This window comes from Sinocyclocheilus grahami, unplaced genomic scaffold, assembly GCF_001515645.1.
Source record: "Sinocyclocheilus grahami isolate Dianchi unplaced genomic scaffold, SAMN03320097.WGS_v1.1 scaffold2.1, whole genome shotgun sequence".
NCBI lineage: Eukaryota > Metazoa > Chordata > Actinopteri > Cypriniformes > Cyprinidae > Sinocyclocheilus > Sinocyclocheilus grahami.
Window position 1 is genome coordinate 448486 of NW_015505181.1, and position 22433 is coordinate 470918.

Genomic DNA, 22433 nt, shown 5'->3' on the forward strand with positions numbered 1-22433 from the left:
AGGAAACAAAACCCTGATGTATATGTTGTAACAAAAAAGAAATTCACATTCTGCATGTTTAAGGAAATACAGTTGAAGCTGTTGTCCCCTGCAGCTCATCCAAGCATCCTACTTTGTGGTCTGGATATAGTTTACACAAGAACTCCAGTTTAAAAGTGAACAGTTCATGTAACACTCACTCAAACACACAGCTTTTCATGGTCACATTTCCCATAAAATATCCCACCTGGGCCCGTATTCACAAAACATTTTAAGGCTAAAAGTAGCTCATAACTTGCCGATTTAGGAGAAAATCCTAAAAATAATGGGCGTGTCAGTCCTAAATGTAGGACTCCTTACATTTTTGCTCTAATAGTATTTCACAAAGCGTTTTAGCACTAAAACTAGCTCCTAAATTTGTGAAACGTTAGGAGTAGTGAAGAGGACTTCTAAATCACTAAGACCAAGTCACAAACTATCCTAAAATGGCTGTTGCCGGAACAGAAACATTTGAGAAACTTTTGACGATAATGAACTTTTAAAAAGCTATTGCCTTAATCACGAGGGTATTGTGACGGTTGTTTTCATTAACAAGTTGGGCAAGAAGTAACAGCTGTTCTTGCGTCCAGTTAGGTTTTTTTTTTACACGCCTTACTATCAGCCATGATTATTCTACTCTTAATTAAAAGGCTGTTTATATGCATATCCACTAATTGTTTACGAGGAGCACACGTTAAAGGCCGACAATTAACTGAACATATACTTGTTTAATTAATGACACTTAGCCTGCATTTTAAAATCTTTATTTGAATGTGCTTTTTCTTTTTAAACCTTAATCTGAATATGGCAACATAGTATGGCACTCTACAAAATGTGTGTGAATAAATCTCTTGACAGAGACCCCTCCCCTCTCAGCCAATCACTGTGTGCAGTTAGTAAGCATGCTGACATCATCCATAGCAACGAGCTCAACCCCGCCCCCTTACTCTTAGCTTAAGACTGCTCTCTGTTCCTTAGTAAAAGTTTGTCTCAGCAGCTTGTGAATAGGTTTTAAGAGAAAACTCTTAGCTAAAAACGTTTACCTCCATTTAGGAGAATCTTAGTGGTAAGATAAAATGTTTTGTAAATACGGGCCCTGGTGTACACATTTCTTCTCCTAAAAAAGGCGTATGGGTGTACTTAAGCAAATCTTTGATTTTTTTTTTTTTTTTTTAATCTTCTATTAAAATATAGAATTCATTATTAATACAGGGGGGCTAAAAATACAGCAAACTAAAAACGAAATGATCCACAAAGCAAGTTGTAGTTGAATACAGTAGCTATAGGACCATGTAAGTTCATAGTTTTCAGACATCCTTGGGGCCCCCTTTTTGTCCAGAGATGGTAGGGGAGTGAGACAGTAAGTGTTCAAAAGGTCAAGCCACTGATTCTCCAGTTCCTGGCTTAAAGACCATGCAACCTTGCGCACAGGCCGTCCATACTTCATTCTTAAATGATCGACCCAATAAAACCTACAAGATTCCAGGTCAGCCTAAAAAATAAAAATCAGTCACCCAAATCATGACATTCAGGCCTCCTCGACACTATGCTTGCTTCACATCTTTTCCCTTGCCAGGTTCACAACCTGCTGGAAATCACTTAGACAAAGTATCTATTTAAAAAAAAAAAAAGAATGGGGTGGAGGGACAAGTAAAATTGCAAAGATTTAAAATTGGAAGTCTTTCTCAGCCATGTCAATAGCCCAGGCAAATTTCTCACGCTGAGTTTTGTTGTAGATCTTCTCTATTGGGATGCCAAACTTCTTGCACCTGGAGGAGGAGAGAACAAAAAGGAATAAGACACCAAAGCAGACAAGGGGCATCTTATTGCGCCACAAATGAAAACATCATTCTCACCAGGCTATTGAGATACGTGGGTCCAGGTAGTTGAGCTTGGAGGTACCCAGGGCAATCTGCTTGTTCTCCTCTCTGTCGGTGGCCTGTACCTCCAGCTTCATCAGCTGCTCCTCGATCCTCTGCACAGCTTTCTTCTTGGACTCCACGGCCCTGGGTTGCCAAAACAATCAACATTAAAGCAGCATACAATCATACACGAATGCACAATGAGCATCTAAGGGGCCAAATCCAGTTGGACTCCCCTTCAAGCAAATATTTTGACACTCACTTCTTGGATTTCTCATCTCTGCGTACTTTGGCGTCAGCCTTAGCACTTTTCAGTTCTCTTTTAGCATCAGCAAGCTGTTCCTTCTTTGCGTCAATCTGGTTTTAATGAACAAGTGAATGCAGGAAAGGCAAACATTTAGATGGTCCGACAGATCCTGCACTAACAAAAAATACCAGCATAAAGACAACGAGGACAAGGTCACAAACGTCTCATACCTTTGTCTGAAGATTTTGCATGGACTTCTCGAACGTCTTGGGTGGTGCCCTCTGGTGGTTACATAGGATGGCTACTGCTCTGTTAGCACGATTGTAGGAAAGGATCTTCGCAGGAACATTGTCTTCAGCTGAGCAAATACACTTAAGGTCACATATTGCACATAACATGGCCGCGTCTAGTACCTCAGCCCAATCCTCTTTACATACAGTGAATGTTACTTACAGTTTGTGATTTCATTCAGCTGCTGCTGTAGTGTGATGGAGGCATTGTAAGTACGGAACACTTTAGCCGTAAGGCCATCCATCAGCTCCTGAAGATGCTTGTTCAAAATGGATGTCTGCGAGAAAGGGAAGTCATTTTACATTCGTGTTATATACATCGGTCTTAATTTGATGGATTCAGCATAAGTTTTTTTCTTCTTCTTCGTAGTCTGGTGAAAGCGCCGGCTTACATTGAGACGGTCAAAGAGGTCATCCTCCGGCTCCTTGTCCTCCATGAATAGCTGAAGATTTTTGAAAACCTGTAACATTTTAAACAGGATTTTACACAAAAGGCAGAACCAACACAAGACTGTGCTAATCAATAGCATTCAGATGAGGAGTTTATTTACACAAGGCACAGTAATTTGAACACTACATTTCATTAATACAGTGCCTTTCACAAACCCAAGGACACTGGCAATGTACAACAAAAAACCATAACAAAAAAAAAAACAAGCAAATGAGCTTGAGTTTTGAAAATATGGGGACACAAACTTCACATAGCATCTACTACCCATGTAGGACAATCAAAACTTAGTAACGCTTAATAACTTGGCAAGGTCCGGAGAGAGCATGCAACAGCATAACAATGGATCACTTCAATTGCATATTGTGTTACTAGACCGTGACAACCTTTAAAAGCTGTAAACAGGATTTTATTGCATGCAATTAGTAACCTGTGAAGTAGCTGAAGAATACGACAAGTGGACTTTTTGGTGTAAGGACATGGGCTGCAGAGTTTTGGATATATTAGCTCTATTCCAAAACCTAATGAGACGCCTCAGGCAGCATCCTAACTGAAAAGGAACCTCATAAGTGACTGATTTGGAATGCTCCATTTTAGAAATCTGCACACTACACAAGAGTGCAGTGGTCCTCTGTGTAATCTTTTCAATATTGAATTAAGTATTTAAAAATCAACATTTATTTTTCCTTGTCCACCATCTTGGGGAGACTGAACTTTTTGCAATAAATTTTACATGTGATACTGCCTTATAATTCAACTAAAATTAGTCTTCAGAGGTGTGCTTATGATGCCTTAAAACATTGCCTCTTGTATGCAGCTCACTAGGTTTTGGAACTGAGCAAATGTAATGGTGAGGGGGGGGGGGTGGAGACACTTACCCTCTTCTCCACGGGGACTTTGTTGTAGTATCTAATAGAGTCTTTACCAAGGAAGTCAAACTCCACCACATACTCCTGGCCATCCATCTCTTGATGGAGAGTTAGATGTTCCACTCTAAGTGAGCAGCAGCCCACTGTGTCAGCCGTCTCTCCTTCCTCTTTTTCATTACCTGCTCTCAGAGCCAGCTACACCAGAGAAATATGGAGATGCATAACACCGTTCTGCTTTTCAGTTTCTGCTTTAGCACAAAAAGATACTACAAACCTCAATGTAAATATACACCCATTGAGAGAGAAAAAAAAAATCGCTTTAAGTGCTTTTAAAGAGTAATTCTGAATTAACCTACTCATCACACGCTTTCAGGGTCATGGGCTTGACGTGAAGGATGTTACATTGATCTAAGCAACGCAAACCTTGTCAATGAAGTAAAGAGCAACAGCGCGCTGTCTGATCCTCATCTCTTTAGATTTCCAGTCATCTCGGTATTGTGCACGGATCCGTTCCACACACTTTTTCAATCGACGGGCTGTTTCATATTTCTGCCAATCCTTCTCTCCCTGCAAGAAACACATGAGATACTCCAATATTAAAATTACGGCCAAAAACACTAAGCCAATAATTATTTTCATGTTATGTCATTATTAGTGTCATGTTATGATAATGAAATTACTCATATCTATACTACTTTGTCTATGAAGATTTATTGGTTACATTTACTTCAAGGCAAAAATGGTACCAAAGTACACTACAGTTCAAAAGTTTGGGGCGAGTAAGATTTGAAAGATTAAAAAAAAAAAAAAACTAATACTTTCAGCAAGGATGCATTAAATTGATCAAAAGTGACAGTAAAGACAACTTTATAAAATATTTCTCAAATAAATGCTGTCTTTTTGTACTTTCTATTCAACAACAAAGAATCCTGAAAAAATTAAGCAGCTTAACGGTTTAACACTGATAAGAATTCAAGACTGGAGTAATGACCGCTGAAAATGTATATTTCTGACATCACAGAAATATAAAATTTTAAAATAACCCTACTATTTTAATATTTAAATTGTAATAATATTTCACAACAATGTGAGGAAATACAATCCTTGGCTAAAGCAGTGCTTAGAAAACCCAAATTCTATTTAAACAAGGCATGCCTACAGCCATGTGCTAATTTACCTTGATTCTTGAACTGGGATTCAGCATGATGTATTTGATAGAGCCTTGGATATTCTCAGTCCAGGACACCAACCATGTCACCTTGTTGTCATGACGTACCTCCTTCCACTTTGTCCCAGGTGGTGGTTTAGGATGCTTAGAGTCCCTACAATGAGAAGCACAGGATTGTAAACATGTTTTCCACCAAATGGGCTGATGTCAGTGTGTGAGGAGCACTCCTTACTTGCTGCAGTTAACGATAATGTCCTCAGGTCGGATACGACGCTTCAGCATGCCCATTTTGGGATGGTCACCTCTGCCACGGAACAAGCCTGGAGGCTCAATACGGAAGTTAGCGATGCGCTCTTTGTGATTGTCCATGATACAGAAGCCATACTCCTGCAGAATGCGCTCATTCTCCTCTTTAATTTTCTTGAGGGGGAAAAAAATTGTACTCTGTTAAAAGCAAAACACAGCAATATTTCACCAAGAGTTATTTTGCTATTTAGAGGTTAAATCTTGCCTGTTTATCTTCTTTAGTCATGGCCTTCCTAGCTTCAGACTGAGCTTTGAAATATTCACTCATTTCAGAGAAGTCACACTTGTTCAGATCTGTGATTTTGGATTTCTCTTCAGACGTCATTTCCTAAAATGACAAGATCCTGCAAGATTAATAAAAGTCACAAACAATTAAAAGGCAAGGGGGAAAGACGACACCTTAGCAACATTACCTTCCTCCAATCTTTGTAGAAGTTTTTCCGAAAAACCTCCTTAGTGGTGTACTCATGGTCCAACATTTTTGCGAAGAAGGTGGCCACCTCCTCTGCAGTAGAGCTCAGTTTCATGTGTTTTCCTGGTGAAAGACCATAAAATACCATAAAAGCAGGTTCAGAACAGCAGCAAAAGAGCTGAATACATGTTTTAAATCAGGACTTTTCAAAGGTACGGAAGCCTTAACATCTGAACGTTTCTAATACAGAGCCAATTACAGAAGATAAAGGCCAAGAACTTTGAGTTTGGTTGGAAAAACCTACATTGTTTAGTTCCAGTAGTCTGTTAAAGACACAGACAGGGCATGTGTGTTCAACAGAGCAGGGGTGTTTAAAACATTTGAAGTTTAAACAATCCAACACCTGCTTCTACGACAGTTTTGATGCCCGTCCAATGGGGACGCCCTGAATAGGAACATCTACCAACCTTGTGCACTGCCATAGAGTCATTAAAGAGCGTACCGTCATAATAGAACTTGACATTGCTGGGAAGAGGATCATATGGTGGAGCAAATACAGGCCCTTTGTGTTCCAAAAACTTCCATTTCACGCCATCTGTGTACCTCTCCTCCTCCCACCTAAATGGCATGAAGAAACACAGAGATGGAAGGATGTAAACCAACATCCCAACACAAGCAACCAAAATAGCTCCGCAAAGTGCCGGAACAAGGACATTGTTGATCTGCACCATATCCCCGAATAAATCAAAAGACGAGGAGTCAGCCTACAATTACTTGACCATCAGAGGATGTGAGACTAACCATTTCCACTTCTCTTCTGGTTCCTTTTTTCCTTTTTTCTTGCCATCTGTGGCAACTTCCCCTTTCTTGTTTTTTATCTTCTTTTTGGGCTTTATGTCCTATGGCAAATCAAAAGATTAACATTATTAATGTTAAAAAACAATTCTTGGAAAGTGTAACCTGGAGAGATAAGCCAGTGACTTCATCCACGTACCTCTTCTTCCTGTTTCCGTTTTTTTGCCTTCTTTTCGCTTCTGTCATTCTCAGTTTTAATTTTTTTGGGCTTGAACTCGGCACTGAAGGAAGCAAACATTTTTTTTTTTAAATGTCCGGTATCCACACAGCATTACCTACAGTCCTATTTGCTCTCATGTTTAACATTTAAAACGAAGATTAGCAAATCAATGCGCTTTCGTGACTACAAAAGTTGGGAAGGTTCTCTTAATGTCACATGTGAGTTCAAGATGGCCTGTGAATGCAATGTCACTTACTCGTCATCATCGCGCTCTCTCTTCAGAGACTTCTCGTGTTTAAGAGAGTGGTAGAAGTTATTCTCAGGTTCAGACTTGATGAAAGGGCTGCGTGAAGGATGAGACCAACATTATTATTTTTCTTTGCTTATTTGATCAAATTTGAGAACCCTTCATGGTTCTAATTATGTGATTACAACCATGCCATTGATCTTAAAGGGATCATATAAGGAAACTAAATTTGCCTAGATCTTCTGAGATAATTCGCCGTAGAATGAAAACATACTTTTAGAACTCAAATCCCCTCAGTACAAAACAACCATCTATTGAAAGAAGTTGGTGCTGCTGACATCTGCATGAACATGAGTCCAATCTACATAAATCACACCTATTAGGTGTTTTGAGGAAGCAGTATAGATACCATCATACGAAACAGAAGATCAAGAGTAAAAAGTTTGCTATCAGTGGGGGGTATTTAGTGGCTAAATAAATCCCAATAGTAGCAAATGAAGTGTATTTATAATAAGATTCCTGATAATTTCAGTCCGACTTTATTTTGAGTGGCTCATTTTAGAAAAAAAAGAAAGCTATGCTATGACCCCTTTCATTCATACCTTACAGTTGCATCACTGTCACATTTAGAGTTGCCACTCACCTTTCAAATCCATTCTCTTTCTCTTTTTTGGGCTTGTCATCGAAAGACTTTTGAGGAAGGAAATAATAAAATAAAAATAAAAAAAAATCACACACATACACAAAATAGAAAGAGGTCAATAACAGCACTCAATACTGTATGAATCACAAAAGACTATTTTCAACTCCTCCAGACCCAGATGACTTAGCTCAGATAAAACTGTTCCAATGTGAGAGAAACAGAGGACTCTGCCCATCGAAAGACTTTTGAGGAAGGAAATAATAAAATAAAAATAAAAAAAATCACACACATACACAAAATAGAAAGAGGTCAATAACAGCACTCAATACTGTATGAATCACAAAAGACTATTTACAACTCCTCCAGACCCAGATGACTTAGCTCAGATAAAACTGTTCCAATGTGAGAGAAACAGAGGACTCTGCCCACCCTTTCTTCCTTTTTCTTCTCTTTGTGTTTGTCCTTCTGCTTGTCTGAGGATCCATCTTTGAGCTTCAGCCTCTCTTTATCTCTGTGCTTTTTATCCGAGGAGTCCCTGTGTTCACTGCCAAAATGCAATAAAACATGCCGTGATCTAATTGCCACAATGATCTGGTCCATCAACAAAATCGTCTCCAAATAGATGATAGTGTTTACAAAGGAAGTTGCAGTAAAGCCAACATTCCTTCCTGGGAACACTAAAGGCCACACCCTGCTTATCAAACACACTCCATAAAGAGCAAACTGGGCTATAAACCGCCTATATATCTACTGTACATGAGAATAACAGTGACGTCATACCTGTTGCTGTACTTTGATTTCTCACGTTCTTTGTCTTTCTTGTGGTCCTTGTGTTTGTGTTCTTTGTCCTTGTATTTATCTTTGTGTTTGTGAGAATCTGCCAACAAAGAAATTAAAGATTAAGTAGCACATTCAAAAGCCAACGAACACCTGGCAACAAAAGTATGTCCCTGGAACAGGAAAGACAGATTCTCAAGCACAGTTAACTGGGGGTTAGAAAGTGTAAACACTAAAGGCCACGCCCTGCTTATCAAACACACTCCATAAAGAGCAAACTGGGCTATAAACCGCCTATATATCTACTGTACATGAGAAAAACAGTGACGTCATACCTGTTGCTGTACTTTGATTTCTCACGTTCTTTGTCTTTCTTGTGGTCCTTGTGTTTGTGTTCTTTGTCCTTGTATTTATCTTTGTGTTTGTGAGAATCTGCCAACAAAGAAATTAAAGATTAAGTAGCACATTCAAAAGCCAACGAACACCTGGCAACAAAAGTATGTCCCTGGAACAGGAAAGACAGATTCTCAAGCACAGTTAACTGGGGGTTAGAAAGTGTACAAAAGAATTCAAACAAAAAGACCTCCACATTGAAGTTATTTAACTGCTATAGGTGTTCACAAAAACTAGACAAAGGATAGTATAGTAGTTCATCTGGAAACATTATGGCGGCTCATTTTGCTCACACCTGGATGAGAAATCCATTTCAGGGCGACCTGCACAAGCCTGCCAAACGCTGAAGACCATTTACAGACAACTGGTTTGAAATAAGTACAGCATGACACATTTTGGGTTGTCCTTGCCCGACCTACTGCAGACACATTAGTCACACCTTGTAGATTTTGGCACTTTACCTCTTGACGTGAAGTGTCCAGTTTTCACTCTCAGCTATGTATGGTGTTTATAGAGGCCCCATTCTATGCAGACTGTTTACTCTGAGAGGACTATTGCTTTAGGAAATGTGTAGGTTGCTAGGCCGGATGGGGTTACAAGAGAGCCAGGCATATTCTACTGACACTGTAGCGGACAGTGAGAAAGCTGGAGGTGTTTTGTAACAGCCCTCCCAAAAGGGGAAAGCAAAACTCTCTTTCTGTCACAAAGACCAAAAGAACGAACGGGAATTATATAAGGCTTCGGAATCCAAACTAACTCAAATGTCATCCTTTAAGAACACAGAGAAACCATGAACCTCATGTTACAGTAGGATGCATTCAAGCATTAAGAGGGACAGGAGTGCTCATTTAGGATGTGAAATCGAATCCTTTATCTTCCCCAGTACGAATGAGCGCAATATACCTCTAAATATGCACCCTTACTTGAACTCCTGTTCAGGCATATATTCATCAATAACCGTGGAGTTACCTTATAGGCCTTCATAAAAAATAAAAAAAAAACACACACACCTCACTATGGGCCAACCATTCACCATGTTCATTTTTGCCCTTCAACAAAACATGCACATCTGGGACTGTGGGAGAACTTATTTGTGAACTGTACCCTCTAGTGGACAAGTTCATTGTCAGCAGAACTGTTACATGCTGGAGCTTCATACATCCACAATAACGACATCTGTATGACTGAAATAAGGCTTTTGACTAAAAAGAATGTACTGAGGTAACCAAAGAAAACAAACTAAAAGCTTCATATACTAAAAAAAAAATAAAATAAAAAAAACCTTCCAAACACAATTAGACATGCTAACCTAACACAAAAAAACATATCTCTGTATAATTTTGAAGACTGCTAGGTCAACACTCATTACCTCACATGTAATTTTAAAAAACAGTTTAGGGTAGACATTAGACATACAAATGCAGTAAAGTATTGGAAGACCATGCAGAATGTGCAAAATAAAGCAATTCTACAAGTTTCTACACAAATCATGTCACTGTCTAATTTTATTGTGCAAGGTCTGAGCATGGGTTTATGTTGGTTTATGTCCCAAACGCTGTTAAGCACTTGGTGGATGTTCAGTGGAATGACAAGGTGTAAACATTCAGCTCGTGCATCAGCACAGCCATGGGTTAAACATCCTAGCCGCTCTTATGAAGGGAAGCAAAAATGACTACCAGAAGCATCATGCACATTCAAAGGAAGGATGGTGTGGATTATAAATGCAACAAAAAAACAATATGCAAATGTATATGAGCTACATAATTACTGTAGTTTTATAATCATTTATCATCATTTACCCTACCTTGCTGAATATCACTGAAACTCGTTTGAACAAAATAAATTACAGCAAAATGAAAATGCACGATCACTGCCGGTCAAGTTCAGCGTGGTTTAAAAAAAATGAACTTGAATTATATTATATTCGAACAATACATTTTAACAAATATTATACCATTATACTACTAACATCTCTTTAATAGGAAGTGTCAGAAATGTTAATGTGCCCCATAAAATGAAGTGCATGACATCCCTGTTTGATTATCACCTAACTGTTTGAGCGTCACAGAAATGTGAATAAAATAAAAATGTAGTTTTTGTTTACGTTCATGTACAGTAAACTAACAATTGGCACCTAAATAATGCACTGCATAAAACAAAAATAAACAAGTGTCGGGTGCTGTAGGATTGCTCGTCAAACTGTACAGAAATGGGGAATAATCTCACTGACCTTTTGGAGTTATTATAATTATTAATACCTTACGTTCATGTACAGTAAACTAACAATTGGCACCTAAATAATGCACTGCATAAAACAAAAATAAACAAGTGTCGGGTGCTGTAGGATTGCTCGTCACAGCATCCTAAATTTTGCCAAAACTGTACAGAAATGGGGAATAATCTCACTGACCTTTTGGAGTTATTATAATTATTAATACAAAATAAATAAACAGTCATAATAAAAGCAATGACTTTTAGCAATACCTTTGGCTGAGGCTGACCATGTTTCGAACCTACATGACCAAACTCATCTCACCAATGACACTTGTGTGAAATCAGGTTTAGGTCAAATGAAAATTCCACAGTACAGGGCTCACTTAAGTTTATTAAGTCTTGTTGTAATTGTTTTTCTGAAGCAGATCATATTACAGTACCCCTTAAAAGAAAAGAAGTTTTCTAGATACCAGATTCCTACATGAGAGTAGTTGCTGCTTTGATTAGTAAACGTGCATTTTTCATCACATCTCATCGAATAAAGGTGTATTTGAGCTTGAGGGGTTATTTTCGTTCGTGGAATCGGAACAGGTCACACGATTCTCAAACCTTCGCCTCCATAATCACGTCGGTGTGCACTTAACGTTCACTACACTCAGACCGCTAGATAGAGAAAAAGAAAATGGCGCAGAGACTAAGTCCTCAACCCCCAAACCCTCACTTTCACAAGCCTCGTTAGACCGTTTTTCTAACTCTACAAACGATCAAGCTACACTAACTGGCAAATAATCTCGTTCTCTTTCAAAATCGCCGTTTTTCGTTGATTTAAAAGCAATATAAATACGATTTTTAAGGGCTCAATGTGAACAATAGGCGCTTGTCAGTGAGAGAGAGGGGACTTAGTCTCTGGGACGCCATTTCTGTCCTCAAAACTAACTGCTCGTCAAGCAAGCTCCTGAGCGATCACGTTAGATGTATAAATCGTAAACTTGAACTTTATATTAATGTGGTGATCAGACAAGTCCCACTCACCATTATGTCTGGATCCCGAGTCGATCTGCGGAAAAACAGTGGTGTATAAGTTAATGTTAAATCGTGCCTGCTAACTTTCAACTTGATGCTAGTCGGTGGGTTAGCGCTCAAGCTAACAAGCCTGTTCATTAAAGAGCGTTTAAATACCACCGCTGCGGAGGACAGGGGACTGTATAAAGTTTTTATTCCCAAAATGAAGCATTTGTTAGGAAACGATAATGTAAGAAAAGCGCCAATGGATACCAAGGGCTGAAAATATAAAATTATTACATCCAAAGCCGACTTCTAGTGCCTGTTAGCTTAGCATGCTGGGGGAAGACTGCCGCTGCGGATGGAATTTAAACAGCCGAGCTAGTGACTACAAACCATCAAGAAAGAAAGAAAAATACTGACAACCTTAAATCACAAACACTTTACCTGGGAATCGTTGTGGGAATGGTCCCCACTCATTTCTATGGGTCTTTTTTATTAAAATAACACAGTTAAAAGCCTGTTAAAGTAAAATGCCGGCGACGAGCTGTAGGCAGAATGAAGAAAGACACAGTTGTGTAACAGACGAAGCCCGAAATTTAACGCACTGCGCATGTCAGACGTGTTTAAAAGGATAAAAAGGCGTTATTCCAGCCCTGGCTCCTCCCACACAGCGTGCCCGACAGCTCCGCTCTGTGACCTCACCCCTAATTTACTATGGGGGGTTAAAGCCACGTGGTACCAGAGAAGAGAGGCTTGCTGAAAGTGTTATAAAAATGAATATCATCATCATTATCATCATCAATAATGATACATTTGTAGCATTTGACTCCTCAGCCTCCTCTGTCACATGGCTAGTTATTTACCTTTTATACAGTAGAATAATACAATAAGGCATAAGGAAGACTTTTAAACATCATTGATTGGTTTAAAAATTTCAATCATCAGCCTCAAGATTACTTGCAGGTCTTAAAGTTCCAGAGACAAACATTTTCATACATTGAGATGAGTTAGCCTATTTAGAAGTTGTACTGCCACGTGTTTCTTGTCATTTTAACAAATCAAATCTATTAGAAGTATTTGTTTCAATCCCTTGTTAAATCCCTAGTGATATTTTGTGAGTGTGCTCACTAACAAGTATGCCTTGCTTCTCAATGACCACATTTATCTTAAACCTGCAGTAGGCCTATCTCTGTCCAGACAACAGATGTACGAAGGCGGAAACTGTTTTGCAACCACATGTTATATATGATCTTTGTGTCTTTAACAACTGCTATAATAAACGTATAACCTAAACATGATTCAGTTTACAATTTAAAGGTCAGTGACCAGGAACTGCCATATGATTTTGCTTAATAACTGGGCCTAACAACAATCTACTCTGGTCTGTACATTGATCTTTATTTATTTATTTATTTTACAACCAAACTTTTGTTTAAACGTAAACCTATTGCTATGTGCATATCTACACTCATGTATGATCTACAAACCCAATTCCAAAAAAGTTGGGACACTGTACAAGTTGTGAATAAAAACAGAATGCAATGATGTGGAAGTTTCATATTTCAATAGTTTATTCAGAATACAACAGATGACATATCAAATGTTTAAACTGAGAAAATGTATCATTTTAAGGGACAAATAAGTTGATTTTAAATTTCATGGCATCAACCCATCTCAAAAAAGTTGGGACAAGGCCATGTTTACCCCCGTGTGGCATCCCCTCTTCTTTTTATAACAGTCTGCAAATGTCTGGGGACTGAGGAGACAAGTTGCTCAAGTTTAGGATTAGGAATGTTGTCCCATTCTTGTCTAATACAGGCTTCTAGTTGCTCAACTGTCTTAGGCCTTCTTTGTCGCATCTTCCGCTTTATGATGCGCCAAATGTTTTCTATGGGTGAAAGATCTGGACTGCAGGCTGGCCATTTCAGTACCCGGATCCTTCTACGCAGCCATGATGTTGTAATTGATGCAGTATGTGGTCTGGCATTGTCATGTTGGAAAATGCAAGGTCTTCCCTGAAAGAGACGACGTCTGGATGGGAGCATATGTTGTTCTAGAACTTGGATATACCTTTCAGCGTTGATGGTGCCTTTCCAGATGTGTAAGCTGCCCATGCCACACGCACTCATGCAACCCCATACCATCAGAGATGCAGGCTTCTGAACTGAGCGCTGATAACAACTTGGGTTGTCCTTGTCCTCTTTAGTCCGGATGACATGGCATCCCAGTTTTCCAAAAAGAACTTCAAATTTTGATTTGTCTGACCACAGAACAGTTTTCCACTTTGCCACAGTCCATTTTAAATGAGCCTTGGCCCAGAGAAAACGCCTGCGCTTCTGGATCATGTTTAGATATGGCTTCTTTTTTGACCTATAGAGTTTTAGCCGGCAACGGCGAATGGCACGGTGGATTGTGTTCACCGACAATGTTTTCTGGAAGTATTCCTGAGCCCATGTTGTGATTTCCATTACAGTAGCATTCCTGTATGTGATGCAGTGCTGTCTAAGGGCCCGAAGATCACGGGCATCCAGTATGGTTTTCCGGCCTTGACCCTTACGCACAGAGATTGTTCCAGATTCTCTGAATCTTTGGATGATATTATGCACTGTAGATAATGATAACTTCAAACTCTTTGCAATTTTTCTCTGAGAAACTCCTTTCTGATATTGCTCCACTATTTTTCGCCGGGGAATTGGTGATCCTCTGCCCATCTTGCCTTCTGAGAGACACTGCCACTCTGAGAGGCTCTTTTTATACCCAATCATGTTGCCAATTGACCTAATAAGTTGCAAATTGGTCCTCCAGCTGTTCCTTATATGTACATTTAACTTTTCCGGCCTCTTATTGCTACCTGTCCCAACTTTTTTGGAATCGGGTTTGTATCAGGGAAATAATATTTCCTGGTTTGTTTAGAAACACTGTAGTATTTTTAATATGAAAAGCTTGTTTCACTTGTTTGGCAAATCTTGTCAACCAATTCACTGAAAAGAACCGATTCAAAAGAACGATTCGTTTGAGAATCAGACATCACAGTTTAGAACATGGTAATCAAGGAAACTTCGTTATTGAAGAGTCAGTGCTGTGATGTTTCCATTAGAGGGCAGCAGGGCACCAACGCCATGCTTCTCTTCAATTAGGCCTCACAAAACATTTAAACCCACTGTAATTTTTTATTTATTTAATATTTTTTCTACCTCAGTTTCATTCATAATATTTTCTACTTCATCCGTAACACCTTTTTTGAGGTCATTTGTTTCTGTAGTACTTATAGTTTATAGTCTGTACTTATAAAAATCGATGTATAACAGATACAAATATGACCAAAAGAGTGAAAGAGCAGTAAGAGTTCAAACTCTTAAATCGACTACGAATTAAATGAAGCTTTATCATTAAGGCAGACAAATGAATTTGGTACAGCATAATTTTTTCAAAAATCATACTGAACGTACTACAAAAGAAATAATACGCATAGTGAGAGCAGCTGAGAAGATCGTTGGTGCCTCTCTCCCCTCCCTTCAGGACATTTACAACACCCGTCTCACCCGCAAAGCCCTCTGCATCGCAGGTGATCCCACCCACCCGACACACAGCTTCTTCAGTCTGCTGCCATCAGGGAGGAGACTGCGGAGTCTCCAGGTCACTGAAGGACAGCTTCATCCATCAAGCTGTCAGGAAGCTGAACTCCCTCCCGACCTTGCCCCCCCCCTCCCCTTTTTTGCCCCACGCACCTCTGAACTCTGACCCTCTGATGGACTTTCCCACTCCCCCCCTCCCACTTTAATCAGTCGAAATAAGCTCTTTTGCACCCACGCATCTCTGAACTCTGACCCTCTGATGGACTTTCCCACTCCCCCCCTCCCACTTTAATCAGTCGAAATAAGCTCTTTTGCACTACAAATCATTGTTTTTTGCACTACAATCATTATATCTGCACTGTTTTACTTTTACTGGTTTGCACTCTATCTGCCATATGCCTTGTGCTTTATATATATATATATATATTTTTTACATTTTACCTTATTTGTATTTGTATATTTGTATAGTTGTATTTTGTATTTTATCTGATTATAGATACATGTATGAATCACACAGCAGTCTGCGCACCAGCTCACTGCACTGACTCACATCTGCTGTGGACATCTCCTCTTCAGATTGTGAAAGGAAGTCTCCAACCTCAGGACAGGACCTGATCATGGGAACGTTGTAGCCATTGTTATCATCACCTAAGGATAAAAAATAAGATACTGAGGGATTAGCTAAATTTGAACACCCATTTTGGTGATAAACAGCATTTTATCTGGTTAAAAAAGGGGTTTGTGAAACCTCAGTGGAGTGATCCTATATGCAAATTATGTAAATATATAGATTACATTTGAATATGTTGGAGATTTAACATATTTGACACACCGCATCGGTCAGCCATGCTGTTGAAAAAGATCCAGGACCGTGGGTTAGGCCCATATTTGACAAAAGATACATAATGGCTGGTGTCTATACAGAGGACTGCAAACAGCTGCATCTGGTGCCTCTGTACAGATCATCTTCTGGAAGTTTGTGAGGAGTATGTTCCTTTCGGGAGGGATGAATGTGAACCTGTAGAAAAGAGTAAAAATATTTGGATTTGACTGTGGGTGAAGGCATATGGATGGGAAAAAAACATGTAAAATGCATTGCATCACAGAACTGTAGAAATTCAAAGTACATAAATGAGATTTTTGTATTAGGTGCACTACCTGTGTGTTGCAGGTGGAGCAATACTGCTTAATTTTGCCTGGTTGGAGCTTCTGGTCCATCAGGCACTGGACACACTCATATTCAGCAAGATGACCACACAGAAAACATTCCTTGGGAGCTGCCAGAGAAAACAGTAAAAGCATGAGAGATATTGCATCTGAAACTGTCCAATATCTGCTTTCACAAAACAAATGTTATCAGGAGCAGATTTCATTTAGAAATATACTTGTTAAACTCACAACAATGCAAGATGTCTGTGATGTCCAGCTCTGTTGAGGGAATGATTTTAGGGAACATCTTGAACTTCTTTCCAAACCGTGGCAAGATGGAATCTAAAATAAAAAAAGGTCTGATTAATAATACATACTTCTGTTTGCAATGTATCTACGAAGTAGGAAACTATGAGATAGCAAATTTGAATATAATAAATAATAATCTAATTAGAAGAAATGACCAAACCTCTTAAAACTTTAGATTGCTTGACACGAAAGACACCTCAAGCAGCTGTTGAACTGAAGGCACAGCTCACACCTGATTCTTCTCTACAATGATCTGATGCGTGTAGGCGTCCTGTGCCAAGTCTCCATGTGACCTAAAAAAAACACTTATAGGTGTTAAGATATTCAGTTTAAGCTTGTTTATACAGAATGTACACCAAGTTTTGGTTTCAAAAGTTTTGGGTCAGTAACATTATTTAAAGGTTTTTAAAGAAGTTTCTTATATTCACCAAGGCTGCGTTTCTATTTCTATATTGTGAAATATATTATTTAAAATAGCCATTTTATATTTTAATATATTTTAAAATGTAATTTAAATCTGTTACAGCAAAGCTCAAAAGCAGCCATTACTCCAGTCGTCAGTGTCACTTGATCCTTCAGAAATCATTCTAATATGCTGATTTGGTGTATAATATAGCATAACATAACATAACATAATAAAATATAATATAAGCAGTGCAATTGAAACAAACCTGATTTTGAGCAATGGCTCTATGTGTAAAACATGCTTTAGTAGTAGGGTGATGAACTCCTCTGGATCTTAAGGAAATAGCAGTAAAAATGTTTTAGAGATCAGAGTTAGCTCTAAGCCATAGATGAAAATCTTGCAGCTCTACATCAAACAAGTAAATGGCTGCTATGGGATAGTTAATACCTTTCTCCTCTGTAGCAAAAGATTTGCAGCCCAGCTGTTTACGAAACTTCATCACACTCTCTGCTGGAACAAAGCCTGATCTGTAGAGAGAGACAGAGGTCATATGAAATTAACTGTGAGTACCCTGATGACTATAAACACACAAAACCATATGTGTGTTTACTCAAGTGTGTTTACTCAAGCTCCACAAACATGGCTGTGCACTAGCTTTGTTACGTGACAGCCTTTACCTGTGTAAACGGTTCACAATGTCCCATCTTAAAATGTGCGAAATGCCTTCCTCGCTATCTGCTGATATGTTAAACATTCTGTTGAAAGCTGTGGATGACGTGAAGAGACTGTAAAAGCAGGGTAAAAAAAGAAAATTCATCAACACACATGAAACAGAATGAAACATGAAATAACATTAGTTTCTTGAGATGTTTACCTAAAGAGAGTGGCATCTAGATAGCAGGAGTTGAAGTGACCTTGGATTCCCCTCATTCTGCCAACCAGATGAGACAAAACATCTTGCTCAGCAACAGGGGGAACATCTTCATTTAAATCTTCCAGGAGCGTGGCTAAAAAAAGTATAAAACAATCTTGAGGCCTTTAACATTCAGAATGTTTCTGTAAGTGGAGGAAAAATAAAGGGTCTCACCTGAGCAAGGTTCAAGTGGTTTCGGGATCTCATTCGGGATGAACAGAAATCTGCTGTCTGGTTTGCAGTTGGTCAGAGGCACATACAAGGCTTTGTTTCCTTCACAGGTAAAATACCGCTTTGTACCAAATGTCCCATCCGAACAAGTTGTCGCCTCACTGTCCTGAAAGGATTTGATTATTATTTACAAGCACAAAACACCACATAATCAGCACATGCTTTGTACTGAGAGAAAGAAATGTTGCTGCTCACCAGCTCAAGTCCTGCCCAGCTATTTTTCTTTTCCTCTGGAACTCCAATCCATCTGATCACCCCATACACGGTCAGTCCATTCAAAGATATGACCTCTGCCATAGACCCCACCTCCAAAGAATAATGGGACAAGGCCTGAATGGAGCTGGACACATCCGTGTTTAATAAGATACTTTGCTTTTTTGCATTGTGTGAGTTGAGAGCTGGCATGGAATTGATGCGAGACACCGCTTTCCTTTTCAAACCTAAAAAGGGAAAACATGTAAATCATATTATTGTATATAGCATCCAGCATACTTCATACCAAGATTTAATGGGATCATTTATATGACTTAAGTAATGAAGTCAAGTGATGATATATACAATAATATGTAAATCATATTATTGTATATATCATCACCTGACTTCATTACTTAAGTCATATAAATGATCCCATTAAATCTTGGTATGAAGTATGCTGGATGCTATGAACTGTTTTGAGACTGACGACACATAGTTTTCTCAGTTTAAGATAACAATCTTTTCCGCATATCTTTTCAAATATGTTTTAAGGGCTAAAAAGATGATTAACTGACCCAAATCACCGCTGTCTCTCAGCGGTTGCCTGGTGTTTAAATGCGATGGAGCCACCTGGACAATGTCAGCTGCGCTGAAGAAGGGAAGAGGGGCAGTCTTCTTCGACAAAATATCATGCTCAGTGTCCTATGAAAAAAATTCAACAGCATGTAAAGAGTGGATTCTTTACATCATTAACATAATTATTTCCTTTGCATTTTGAGTATTTTGTCTATGTGATCAAGAGGTCGACACTTCAAAATTTTCTTCAATTTTCATCACAGTTCAAAAGTGCATGTTTAGATTATGTAGCAGTTAAGGATTTTCCATTAAAGTAAACCTACACACAAACATTTCCTCTATATGAAAAGTTCTTCATATAAATTGAATGTAATATATATCTGAACCAATATATTTTAGTTTACAATTAATATTAGTTAATATTATACATTCATGTTATTTTAATATAATTTATTTGTAAAATAATAATTTATATATAACAATTAAATATTTAAAGGGATAGTTCACCCAAAAAATTCTGTCACCAGAAACTGTTTAGTTACCCATATTATTCTATATATTTTATGTGTGTGTGTGTGTACGTAACTATATTTTGGGGACAAATTTGTACCCAAAAGTGAGCAAAACCTGACAAAATCACGAAACACCTCAATTTGGGGATGTCCTCATTTGTAAAACTGGCATAAAAATAAAGTAAACAACGTTTTTTTGAAATTGTAAAAATGCAGAAAGTTTTCTGTGAGGGGTAGGGTTAGGGGGAGGGGTGGGTTTTAGGTTAAAAAGTATATAACCATCAGTATATAAAAACAATAGAAGTCTATGTAATGTCCCCATTTAGATAGCTAACTAAACGTGTGTGTGTGTGTGTGTTCAGCAGAAGAAAGAAATAAACAGGTTTGGAACTTGAGTGTGCGCAAATTATGACAGAATTTTAATTTTCATTCAAATGTAATATATATTCTATTTATTTTAAAATAACATGTATATATAAAAATAATAATAAAATACTTTTATTACATTTGCTTGCATGAATTAATGGGAAAAAATTGGCAGTAGAAGATGCATTTCCTCACCACGAAGTCCAGCTCAAATCCCAGCATCTGCAAGACTCCTGGTTTGTCTTTCTTGCCTAATTGAATCAGATTTTTGACGAGGCATGGCTGAAAGTCCTTGTGTTTGACCACTACAAGATCATCCTGAACAAGAGCGCAGATTGCACTGAAGAGCTGGACGTTGCACTGGATCTCCAGCCGCCTGCTGGCAGGAGAAACGAACAGAAGTAGCTGAGCTTGATGGCGTGTGAGCGTGTATGTGTCCTGCTTCTTCACCGTGCCACTGCTCCTGGCACTGCCACCTCCTCCATAAGCCATTCCTAAGAGATCTCCTGCTGCTGTCTCCGCATCCGCGCGCCCAATAGACCAGCGAGATAAGCCCTTCTTACTTCTCCTCACTACAATAAAGTAGCGCTCCTGTCCTTCCTCGTTCCGTTCCATGTTAAAGGATGAGTGTTTGATGAGATTATTTAATCAATATAGCTTATATTTTACATTACAAAAAACCCAGCGAATAAATATTCACTTAAGTTAAAGACATGTTTTGAGCACCTTCACATGTTATAGACAGTCGACGTTTAACATATTCAAAAGTCTGCACTGTTAGTTCCTTATGTGCTTGCTTTTGTATGCACACCTTTTTTTCATGTACTTTGGTTGAAAGCACTTGACCTCGAATATCTGAGTGTCTGACTTCTTTAACTTGATGGACTTGTTTTGTAACTTGTTCTTTGAATTGTCAAATACTTTGTTGAAATATTAGTCATTATAAAGGGTAAGAATTCAAGTTCAGTGCAGCTCAGTATGCAAGGAGATGAGATAGAGGTGAATGCCACCACCCACATTTCCATATGCACTTAACTGTACTAAAAATATAGGCAAAATAATATCTTAATTTGACTGAAAATATTAGAACACATCATAACCACAGATGAAAATTCAAAAAATATTTAGTTCAACTAATTTTAAAGGGGTCATATGATGCGATTTCAAGTTTTCCTTTCAGCAGAAATCTGCCTCTTTAAATGTAGAAGCAGGTTAACTAAATAGGTTAACGCAATAAGACTTTAGCCATGTATTTCATCTTCACCTGCTTCATGTGTTCGGATTGCTTTCTGTTAAGAGTCAGATAAAACTGCAGGGAACATTCACAAAAAAAACTCCAAAATAACTATGGACGCCACATGGCATAGTTGAAATTTATCATGCTGCTCATCAGATCAGGTGATGTCTAAGTATGAAAATGCGTTAAAGGTGTTCACTAGACTTGCGTGATAGCATGTCCTATGAGATCTTTTGACAGATTTTTTTTATGTAACTGGTGAAGTTGACCTTTACATCACTAATTAGAACAAGAATTAGTACAGGATCAACATTATGAAACATTTAGTAACATGTGATTCTGTTGACATGACATAGCAAAACTGGTTTGACACAGATGGCAACAAATGCTTCATGAAAAATATTTTTAAAAACTATGGAAATCAATGGCTACCAGCAACTTTGGTTACCAACATTCTTCAAAATATCTTCATTTGTGTTCAAGAAACTCATACAAGTTTGGAACAACTTAAGCGTAAGTAAATGATGACAACATTTTTGGGAAAACCATCCATTTAAAAAAAGTGAAAAAAAGTGAAAGTGACTAAACGTGTGGCCAAGTATTGTGTCCCATACTCGGAATTTGTGCTCTGCATTTAACCCATCCAAGTGCACACACACACAGCAGTGAGCAGTAAACAAACACACACACACACACACACACACACACACCCACACCCGGAGCAGTGGGCAGCCATTTTTGTGAGGCCTTGCTCAAGGACCTCACATCAGTCAGGTCTCACCTCTGTCATTCACTCTGCCCAACATTTAACATCCAGTAAACTCGGCACACCAGAGTTTTTAGTTCCGCAATAGCATATTCATGTGGAAAACTTGAAAAAGATCAACAAATAGCCAAACCACTTTTTCATTAGCAGAAACTTTTGCAATTTACAACTAAGAGCAGAAATCAGAACAAATAGTTAAGAACATATGACATTTTCTAAGCCAGGGATTAATAAATAATAAATAAATAAATAAATAAATAAAAAAAGGTCAAAATGAAACTATA

The 22433-nt window shown here is 38.4% G+C and overlaps 1 protein-coding gene and 1 pseudogene across 1 annotated transcript; both read right to left on the reverse strand.

Annotated features, from left to right (window-relative positions):
- Positions 1–988: 988 nt before the first annotated feature.
- LOC107599727 (DNA topoisomerase 1-like) lies at positions 989–12529 on the reverse strand. The gene is made up of 21 exons (XM_016291443.1): positions 12359–12529; positions 11942–11966; positions 8638–8734; positions 7955–8069; positions 7526–7572; positions 6892–6978; positions 6615–6696; positions 6422–6519; positions 6123–6238; positions 5622–5743; positions 5414–5536; positions 5135–5322; positions 4912–5056; positions 4158–4301; positions 3744–3929; positions 2810–2878; positions 2581–2695; positions 2358–2485; positions 2143–2237; positions 1875–2024; positions 989–1787 (listed from the first exon to the last, which is right to left on the reverse strand). The coding sequence occupies exons 1-21, from the start codon at positions 12389–12391 to the stop codon at positions 1685–1687; spliced, it is 2268 nt and encodes a 755-aa protein (XP_016146929.1). The 5' UTR covers positions 12392–12529; the 3' UTR covers positions 989–1684.
- A 3450-nt stretch (positions 12530–15979) lies between these two features.
- On the reverse strand, positions 15980–20774 carry LOC107554317 (ubiquitin carboxyl-terminal hydrolase CYLD-like; annotated as a pseudogene).
- Positions 20775–22433: the final 1659 nt, after the last annotated feature.

What these genes read in the sequence shown, in the direction of transcription:
- LOC107599727 (XM_016291443.1), bottom strand. Translation starts at nt 12,391, where the DNA reads ATGAGTGGGGACCATTCCCACAACGATTCCCAG. An exon ending in CCAGAAGAGAAGTGGAAATG is followed by an intron (nt 6,239 to 6,421) that starts GTTAGTCTCACA and finishes CATGCCATTTAG; the next exon opens with GTGGGAGGAGGAGAGGTACA. An exon ending in CCACGTATCTCAATAGCCTG is followed by an intron (nt 1,788 to 1,874) that starts GTGAGAATGATG and finishes CTCCTCCTCCAG; the next exon opens with GTGCAAGAAGTTTGGCATCC.